Source organism: Octopus sinensis, linkage group LG30 (assembly GCF_006345805.1).
Source record: "Octopus sinensis linkage group LG30, ASM634580v1, whole genome shotgun sequence".
In the NCBI taxonomy this organism is placed as follows: Eukaryota; Metazoa; Mollusca; class Cephalopoda; order Octopoda; family Octopodidae; genus Octopus; species Octopus sinensis.
In genome coordinates, this window is record NC_043026.1 from 3,846,068 (window position 1) to 3,857,240 (window position 11,173).

Here is an 11,173-nt window from a genome sequence, read left to right on the forward strand (position 1 = left end):
CGAATGACCATGGGATTGCACCTAAAAAGTTTTCATCCGAGGCACAAGTCCAGCAAAGTTGTGTATGAATGACCAGCAGTTGCCCATTCATACCAGCCTCCCCCTCTCCATGCCATTAATATCTACATGGGGTAAAGTCTAAAAACCCCCTTTGGCCACGAATGACCATGGGATTGCACCTAGAAAGTTTTCATCCGATGCACAAGTCCAGCAAAGTTGTGTATGAATGACCAGCAGTCACCCATTCATACCAGCCTCCCCCTCTCCATGCCATTAATATCTACATGGGGTAAAGTCTAAAAACCCCCTTTGGCCACGAATGACCATGGGATTGCACCTAAAAAGTTTTCATCCGAGGCACAAGTCCAGCAAAGTTGTGTATGAATGACCAGCAGTCACCCATTCATACCAGCCTCCCCCTCTCCATGCCATTAATATCTACATGGGGTAAAGTCTAAAAACCCCTTTGGCCACGAATGACCATGGGATTGCACCTAAAAAGTTTTCATCCGAGGCACAAGTCCAGCAAAGTTGTGTATGAATGACCAGCAGTCACCCATTCATACCAGCCTCCCCCTCTCCATGCCATTAATATCTACATGGGGTAAAGTCTAAAAACCCCCTTTGGCCACGAATGACCATGGGATTGCACCTAAAAAGTTTTCATCCGAGGCACAAGTCCAGCAAAGTTGTGTATGAATGACCAGCAGTCACCCATTCATACCAGCCTCCCCCTCTCCATGCCATTAATATCTACATGGGGTAAAGTCTAAAAACCCCCTTTGGCCACGAATGACCATGGGATTGCACCTAAAAAGTTTTCATCCGAGGCACAAGTCCAGCAAAGTTGTGTATGAATGACCAGCAGTCACCCATTCATACCAGCCTCCCCCTCTCCATGCCATTAATATCTACATGGGGTAAAGTCTAAAAAACCCCTTTGGCCACGAATGACCATGGGATTGCACCTAAAAAGTTTTCATCCGAGCACAAGTCCAGCAAAGTTGTGTATGAATGACCAGCAGTCACCCATTCATACCAGCCTCCCCCTCTCCATGCCATTAATATCTACATGGGGTGGGTAAAGTCTAAAAACCCCCTTTGGCCACGAATGACCATGGGATTGCACCTAAAAAGTTTTCATCCGAGGCACAAGTCCAGCAAAGTTGTGTATGAATGACCAGCAGTCACCCATTCATACCAGCCTCCCCTCTCCATGCCATTAATATCTACATGGGGTAAAGTCTAAAAACCCCCTTTGGCCACGAATGACCATGGGATTGCACCTAAAAAGTTTTCATCCGAGGCACAAGTCCAGCAAAGTTGTTGTTATGAATGACCAGCAGTTGCCCATTCATACCAGCCTCCCCCTCTCCATGCCATTAATATCTACATGGGGTAAAGTCTAAAAACCCCCTTTGGCCACGAATGACCATGGGATTGCACCTAGAAAGTTTTCATCCGATGCACAAGTCCAGCAAAGTTGTGTATGAATGACCAGCAGTTGCCCATTCATACCAGCCTCCCCCTCTCCATGCCATTAATATCTACATGGGGTAAAGTCTAAAAACCCCCTTGGCCACGAATGACCATGGGATTGCACCTAAAAAGTTTTCATCCGATGCACAAGTCCAGCAAAGTTGTGTATGAATGACCAGCAGTCACCCATTCATACCAGCCTCCCCCTCTCCTTGCCATTATATGTACATGGGGTAAAGTCTAAAAAACCCCCTTGGCCACGAATGACCATGGGATTGCCCCTAGAAAGTTTCCATACGAGGCACAAGTCCAGCAAAGTTGTGTATGAATGACCAGCAGTCACCCATTCATACCAGCCTCCCCCTCTCCTTGCCATTATATGTACATGGGGTAAAGTCTAAAAACCCCCTTTGTCCACGAATGACCATGGGATTGCCCCTAGAAAGTTTCCATCCGAGGCACAAGTCCAGCAAAGTTGTGTATGAATGACCAGCAGTCGCCCATTCATACTAGCCTCCCCCTCTCCTTGCCATTATATGTACATGGGGTAAAGTCTAAAAACTCCCTTTGGCCACGAATGACCATGGGATTGCACCTAGAAAGTTTTCATCCGAGGCACAAGTCCAGCAAAGTTGTGTATGAATGACCAGCAGTCGCCCATTCATACCAGCCTCCCCCTCTCCTTGCCATTATATGTACATGGGGTAAAGTCTTAAAAACTCCCTTTGGCCAAAATGACCATGGGATTGCACCTAGAAAGTTTTCATCCGAGGCACAAGTCCAGCAAGTTGTGTATGAATGACCAGCAGTCGCCCATTCATACCAGCCTCCCCCTCTCCTTGCCATTATATGTACATGGGATAAAGTCTAAAAACCCCCTTGGCCACGAATGACCATGGGATTGCCCCTAGAAAGTTCCCTTCCCAAAACATAGAATTAACCACAGGTCACTGCTCTGAGACTATCCTGTGAAGAAGTGTTGAGGGAAAGAGTGCAAGAGGCTACCAAAGATACGAGAGAATGGACTGGAAACAGGAGCCTGGTTGATCTGATTGCATGCAAGCAGTGCAACCCAGGGGACTGGAGTATCCTAGCAAATTGATCACTGGACACAGGGAGGGTACTGGTTGATGGTGATGGTTAGGTTTTACATCAGCTTTTCAATGCTGGCATCAGTTGGTTGGGTCTTTTTGAGTTACAGGGGTTTAGGAAACATTTGGAGACAGATAGAGGGAGGGAGACAGATACATAGAAATAGGTGGATATATGGACATACAGAGACAGAGGCAGGGAGATCAACAGAGCTAGGGAGACCAAGGGAGACAGAAAGACAGAGATAGGGAGACTGGCAGATACAAGGAGAGAGAGAGAGAGTGAGATAATCAGTACAGGAAGTTTAACAGCAGGGATGCCCTTTCTGATGCCAGCATGGACAAATGCTGATCTTCTATAAAAAAAACCTAGCTGGACTTTTGTTTTTGGAAGCATTGAAATTGCATCGTATCGTACTTTCCTGTTTGCATGATGGATGCATTTGTTTTTGCAGGTGCTGGTGCATCGACTGGTGCCCCAGGCTGGCAACAGGCACCAAACAACCAGGCGCCGTCGTCTCCCAAGAAACAACAAACCCAACCAGCCGCGGGTGCGACACCAGCAGCACACAAAGCAGCTTTTGGACCTGGTTCCGGTCCTGGCCCGAGTGTTATTGGAAGCAGAGATGATAGAGGGACACGCAAGCCTTTTGGTAAGTTCCTTTGCTGGAGGGGAGAGTATAGGGTGACCCCTCTCTCTCTCTCTCTGTCCATGTCCTCTTCTCTGTAATCTTCATTCATCTCTCTATGTTTTATATGTTTGTCTCTGTACATGTTTATCTGTCTCCACGTCTGTCTGTCTGTCTTCCTGTATCTTATTATCTCCCTCTGTCACTCCCTTTGTATCTGCCAGTCTCCCTGTCTCCCTAGCCCTGTCTCCTTGTATATGTCTCTCATGTGTCCATCTGTCTCCTTTTGTCTATCTCTCTCTCCTTATGTCTGTCTCTCCTGTGTCCATCTGTCTCCTTATGTCTGTCTCCATATGTCCATTTCTATGCACCCGTCTGTCTCCAAATGTTTCCTAAACACTTGTAACCATTTGCCTTGAATGATTGAAAATGACAACTATAACTGTCATTAAAACTATTCATAGTGAATGCTACTGGAGACATTTGCTGTTTCTGCTAACATTAAACATTTTCTGTGAATACAAGCATTGGGCATTTACTGTAAATACTGTTGGGTGTGTTTACTACAAATGTTTATTTCCGATATACATCAATATGATTACCTGTACATTATTTACATTAGACGGATATTTGTCCTCATCTTGTTTGTTGTTAACACAATATTTCGGCTGATATACCCACCAGCCTTCATCAGGTGTCTTGGGGAAATTTTGACCTGGGTTCTCATTCCTAAGGTATTTCTCGGTGTTGTTGTTGTTATTATTATTATTCAGGTCACTGCTTGGAATTGAACTCGGAATCTAGGGGTTAGTAGTCCATGCTCTTAACCACTACGACATATTCCCACAGGCATATAGCATAGTGGTTAAGAGCACGGGCTACAAACCCGAAGATTCTGAGTTCGATTCCAGGCCATGACCTGAATAATGATAATAATAATATAAAAAAATTGCTTAGGAATGAGAACCCAGGTTCAAAATTTCCCCGAGACACCTGATGAAGGCTGGAGGGTATATCAGCCGAAACACTGTGTTAACAACAAACAAGATGAGGACAAATATCCATTGAATTTAAATAATGTACATAATTCCTCATCTTTTAAATACAGAACTGAAAAAAAAAAAAGGTTATGTGAATTTACAACTTAATAAAATAAGCATTATCTCACCTTGCCCTGCACTTTTCCCCCAAATATAGAACTGTATTATGATTACCTGTGTGTTTTTTTTTTCCATGAAACCTGTGTTATTTAACAATCCCTGGAACATTTTCATTGCAGGCCCAAAACCTAAGGTGCATACTGACACTTTTGGAGACCTTCTTGGTGGATTTAGCTCCAAGAGAGCGAATGAACCACGGACTATAGGAGAAATGAGGAAAGACATTTTAGCTAAGGAAATGGACCCAGATAAACTTAAGGTAAGAATCTGTGTTGTCATCTTTGTAAATCTTTATATATAAAATCCAAGTTGTGTGTGTGAGACTCTGTCTCCTCCGATTTAGATTCCTAACTACTCCCACATTTTGCGGTGCAGTTGAACCATAAGCGGTTATCTTATAGTCAGGATTCATATCGAGCATCTACGATTTAAAAAAAAATTTACCATAATTTTTCTGCATTTTTAATGATTTTTGCTCAGTTTATATAACAGAAGTAACTCTCTAAAAATGCTTATATAGTTATTTCCCTTACAAACCCGAGCAACGCCGGGCGATACTGCTAGTTTAAAATAATCCTTATTGTAGATGTGTGGCTGTGTGCTAAGATGCTTGCTTTGCAATCTGTGAAGAGCACGTGGTGTTACTTAAGTGCACTGCCATCTAATGTCCAGTTGCCTAATACCTAATGTGAAATCAGTTTGTAAGATCAGCTGAAATGGATCTATTAATACTGTATACTTTGATTAGTATGGGAACACCCTAACGCAGCTAATATAAACTCAACAAGTAACATTTCACCAAGCACTAACATTCACACACATATATGCACACATACACACATATATACACGCATACACACATATATACACACATATTCATACGCTCGCACATATACACATGCATATGTATACACACACGTTTCCACATGCATATGTATACGTGTATATATACACACATACACATACATACATGAACATATGTATATATATATATACACACATACATACATGCACATATGTATATATATATATACACACATACATACATGCACATATGTATATATATATATACACACACATACACATATGCACATATGTGTATATATATATATTATATATATATATATATATATATGCGTGTGTGTGTGTGTTTGTCCCCCTAGCATTGCTTGACTACCGATGCTGGTGTGTTTATGTCCCCGTTACTTAGCGGTTCGGCAAAAGAGACCGATAGAATAAGTACCGGGCTTACAAAAAGAATAAGTCCTGGGGTCGAGAGTTGCTCGATTAAAGGCGGTGCTCCAGCATGGCCGCAGTCAAATGACTGAAACAAGTAAAAGAGTAGAGTATATATAACACATATGCACACACACACACACTCACATCTACACACACACATATGTATATATACACATACATACACACATATATGCACGTGAACGCATACACACTCAACATATATATATATATATATATATATATACACACACACACACACACACATATATGCACACACACACACACCACACACTTAGTTCATAGTTGCTATGTTTGTGCTTGGTAAGTTGTGGCACTTGCTATGTAATCAATATATATATATAGGCGCAGGAGTGGCTGTGTGGTAAGTAGCTTGTTTACCAACCACATGGTTCCGGGTTCAGTCCCACTGCGTGGCACCTTGGGCAAGTGTCTTCTACTATAGCCTCGGGCCGACCAAAGCCTTGTGAGTGGATTTGGTAGACGGAAACCAAAAGAAGCCTGTCATATATATGTATCTCTCTCTATATAAACGGCAGTTTGTGTGTCTGTCAGGTTGTGCCCTCACCCTGACCACGGCTTTCAACCGATTCTGATGAAACTTGACACACACATAGCCCAATGTCATAATTCAAAACTAACGCAGTGAAAATTTTGAAAAGTTCCCCCAGTTCTGAAAAAAATTGATAAATTCGACATGGGGTCGAGAATCTAAGCTTTTTATATGCAACACATTTTCTGTCGGGAGACAGCTAGGAACATCGTATACACAGAAGTATTCGAGTGAAGAGAAGACATTGCAACCTACACATGCGCCTTCGTTCCCTAGAGGGAAAGGACTAGATTGGGATTAGTCGTTGCCTATTAGGGGCTCTTACATACCCGGGCAACGCCGGGCTATGCTGCTAGTATATATATATGCATGTGTGTGTTTGTGTGTCTGTGTTTGTTCCCCTAGCATTGCATGACAACCGATGCTGGTGTGTTTATGTCCCCGTTACCTAGCGGTTCGGCAAAAGAGACCGATAGAATAAGTACTGGGCTTACAAAAGAATAAGTCCTGGGGTCGAGTTGCTCGATTAAAGGCGGTGCTCCAGCATGGCCGCAGTCAAATGACTGAAACAAGTAAAAGAGTATATGAGTATACATGGGTTGTTTTTTTTTTTTACATCTTTCAGATAATGGAGTGGACCAAGGGTAAAGAACGTAACATCCGTGCACTGCTGTGTTCACTCCATACTGTGCTTTGGGATGAAGAGATGCGTTGGAAGGAATGTGGGATGCACGAACTGGTCAGTCCGGAGCAGGTGAAGAAGGTCTACAGGAAAGCCGTTCTGTCTGTTCATCCAGACAAGGTAAGTAAAATTTTGGTTTGGTAACCCTTTTGATACCAACCCGGCTGAAACCGGTTCGGGCTCTGAGTAACAATGTCTTGTTTTCACAAGTTTTGAATTAAAATCTTCCACCAAACCTTAGTCACAATTTATGTTCCTAACACTAGCTTAATGATAACGAAGTTATTTTACTAAATTCTTTGTTATATTTAAAATTAATTGAAAGAAGCACAGAGCATCTCAACAGAAATATGGTAACGAGAGGGTTAAAATATATAATAGAGAAACAATTCTTAACCCTTTTGATACCAACCTGGTTGAAACCACCTCTGGCTCTGTAGTACAAATGTCTTGTTTTCATAAGTTCTGAATGAAAATCTTCCACCAAACCTTAGTCACAATTTATGTTCCTAACACAAGCTTAATGATAACTAAGTTATTTTACTAAATTCTTTGTTATAATTAAAGTAATTGAAAGAAACAGAGCGTCTCAGCAGAAATATGGGAACAAAAGGGTTAAGAAGCAAAATAATCAGCAGAAAACATGAGAGAAGGAAACCTCAATGTGGTCACTCTATATGCTAGAAATAGTAGCCTAAATTTCCTTCAATCCACACCATTTCAACTGTTTCTAATGTCCATCTGCCCAAATGTAGAGGTGTTTTAAACCCTTTTGTTGCCAATCCGGCTGAAACCAGCTCTGGTTCTAAATACAATTGTCTTGTTTTCATAAGTTTTGAATTAAAATCTTCCACCAAACCTTAGTCACAATTTATGATCCTAACACTAGCTGAATGATAACTAAGTTATTTTAGTAAATTCTTTGTTATACTTAAAGTAATTGAAAGAAACCCAGAGGTTAGATGGATGGGGATATTTCTGCCTCATTTTATAGTCAAACTTGTATCTTCTGCTAGAAATATACAGGGTGATTGAAAAGTAACTCACTGTTTTAAAATACTTTTAAAGTATATTTATTAATTGTAATTTTTACAGAAAATGGATATGAGAGGAAAGCTTTTACTCTGAGGTTTTACTCAAAATTCAATATACGCTCCAGATATGGATACATATACACACACATATATATATACACACATATACATACACACATATGCATGTACACATACATGCATTCATTCATTTCTGTGTTCCTTTCTGTAGAAGAGCGTAGGCTCGAAATGTAAAAGACTTTTTCTATTCCTGAGCGCCATACTAATACATCTATTTGCTTTGTATACCACCTGCCTTCGTCTTTTGTTTATTTTCGTAAACTTTCCCTTTATACATATATATATATATATATATATATACATACATACATACATACATAGGATGGGCATCCAGCTGTAGAAACACTGCCAGATAAGACTGGAGCCTGGTGCAGCCTTCTGGCTTCCCAGATCCCTGGTCGAACCGTCCAACCCATGCTAGCATGGAGAACGGACGTTAAACGTTGATGATGATACATACATACATACACACATACATACACACATACACATACATACACACATATACACACACACATACATACATACCTACATACCTACATACACACACATACATACATACACATACATACATACATACATACACATACATACATACACACACACACTGAATTAAGACAACAAAAGGGAGAGTTAGTGGTTAATATTTATTTATTAATAAATTAATAATTATTTCTTCCTGCAGCGGTTTTCATTTATATTTATTGGATAAATTACAAATTTATACATTATAATATTACATGCTGGCCTATCTGTTAACTCTAGCAGATTAAATATCTGAAAGTGTGTCTGACTCCTTATTACTGCTCGTCAACCGGTGTTGGTGTGTTTACGTCCCCATAACTAAGCAGTTTGGTAAAAAGAGACTGATAGAATAATTAACGGGCTTACAAAGAATACGTCCGAGGTTCGATCTCTTTGACTAAAAGATGGTTTAAGGTGGTGCTCCAGCATGGCCGCAATCAAATGACTGAAACAAGTAAAAGAACACACTTATGTTCTGAGTTCAAATTCTGCTTAGGTCAACTTTGCCTTTCGTCCTTCTGGAGCCAATGTAATAAATACTTGCTGGGCTGTAACTGGCTAGCCACCACCACCCCAAAAAATTGCTGGCCTTGTGTCAGAATTTGAAATTGTTGTTTTATTATTAACCTATTAACTGCCAAATTTTTTTATTCACATTTTTTGGCTTTGCCAGGTGTCTTAGAGGTTAAAATGAGATATCTTTATATATAAAAGTCAAGTTGTGTGAGTGTCTGTCTCCTACGATTTAGATTCCTAACTACTCCCACATTTTGCGGTGCAGTGTAACCAAAACCGGGTATCTTATAGTCGTGATTCATATCGAACCCTTCTGGGTATTAGCGCGCGTCTATGATGAGTCTACGATTTAAAAAAAAAATTTACCATCATTTTTTTACATTTTTAATGCATTTTTTGCTATTATATAAGGGAAGTAACTCTCTAAAATGCTTATATAGTTATTTCCCTTACAAACCCGAGCAACGCCGGGCGATACTGCTAGTAGTATTTCAATTTTCTTCATATATGAATTATTTTGGAAATTATAATAAATTTTTCGTAAAGTCCCAAATGGGGATTGCTGAAAAAAAAAAGCATATTCCTCCTTTTCTATTCAATTGCAATAATAAACATTTAAGTCTTTTTGAAACTATAATATCAAATGCAAATGTGCATGAAATATCAATGAATAATAAAGATGGGAAATGCAAAAAAATAATAAATAATAAGTTTTCAAAACAGCCAATATTTTTGTAGTTCAAAAATTGTGATTTGTGACATAGAATGTCTTCTAGAATTAGCGAGAGTTAATATCCAATCTACAGTGGAGAAGGCTAGCCACTGAATTTGGTTAAAAAGAGACGATGAGCGATGGCTAGAAGGATATTGAGCTTTATCTGATAACCAGCTGATCTAGAAAGCGGGGCCTCATATTAGTGAGGGGGACCGGTGTGCATTGATGCCATCGAGAGGTAGGCCCCGAAACGGCGCGCATTCTCTCCTGATGACCCCGGTATACGGAGCTTTTGACTGGTAGCACTTGCACGTGCAAGTTTTTTGCAAGACATGATAAACTTTTACTAAATATTGTGGAGGTGCGTGGCTTAGTGGTTAGGGGGTCGGCATCATGATCGTAAGATTGTAGTTTCAATTCCAGGACCGGACGACGCGTTGTGTTCTTGAGCTAAACACTTCATGTTACGCTGCGATGGACTGACATCCCGTCCAGCTAGGGAACACATACGCCATAGAAACCGGGAAACCGGGCCCATGAGCCTGGCTAGGCTTTAATTTTTATTTTACTAAATATTGTTAAACACATCTCTGCAAATGCAATTTTCATAAGCAATTTACTTTAAATATGACAAACAACTGGCAGTGAGACTGTTTTTAGGGGATTCCCAAATGGGGTCTCGTGGTAGGCAATGGGTTAAGCCTTACTTTTGACAGTAATCTGAATGTTTAAGGGTTTTACTTACCAACCTATTTTCTACTTCCAGCTAACAGGAACGCCACATGAAGCGCTGGCCAAGTTGATATTCATGGAGCTGAACGATGCCTGGGCCGAGTTTGAAGAGAAAGGAATGCAGTCGTTGTATTAGGGTTTCCAAGAAGAAGAAGAAAAAAAAACAAGAAATTGAGATTCGAAACAAAAAAAGAAAAAAAAAAACTCTGATAAATTAAAAGAAATGGAACGAAGAAGAAAAAACAAATAGAAATTAAACAAACTTAATCAAATCCAATCTAATTGATGTATTAATTGCTGAGATGAAACGAGAGAGAGAAAGAGAGAATCAGTGATATATAGAGAGAAAGGGACACAGAGGAATAATGAACGGACTAGTCGATTGATGAAAGTACCATCGGTCAGTGTATAAAACTAACATTCCAACTGTCTCTGTGGACGTGGGTGGCCATGGCCGCTTGGCATGGCAGCCGAGAAGAGACGATAACATTATTGTTACAAGTGATGCATTATACTATAACTACATACATACAAACATGCATACATATATACATACATGTGTACCCACACTTACACACACACACACATTTATATATATATATATCACGTGTTATGTACATACACACATGTATATACATGCACACATATTTATTACGTGTATATATATATATACACACACACATGTACATACATATATATACACACACACACACACACACATG

The 11,173-nt window shown here is 40.2% G+C and overlaps 1 protein-coding gene across 3 annotated transcripts in view; it reads left to right on the plus strand.

Moving 5' to 3' along the window:
* Positions 1-10,675, plus strand: part of LOC115226325 (cyclin-G-associated kinase) — a 109,021-nt gene extending 98,346 nt beyond the window's left edge. For all 3 annotated transcript variants that reach the window (XM_036515209.1, XM_029797323.2, XM_029797322.2), the window contains exons 21-24: positions 3,026-3,223; positions 4,479-4,618; positions 6,795-6,971; positions 10,486-10,675. In XM_036515209.1, the coding sequence (XP_036371102.1) occupies positions 3,026-3,223; positions 4,479-4,618; positions 6,795-6,971; positions 10,486-10,587 (617 nt within the window). In that variant the 3' untranslated portion in view covers positions 10,588-10,675. The remainder of the gene's footprint in view (positions 1-3,025; positions 3,224-4,478; positions 4,619-6,794; positions 6,972-10,485) is intronic.
* The last annotated feature ends 498 nt before the right edge of the window (positions 10,676-11,173 follow it).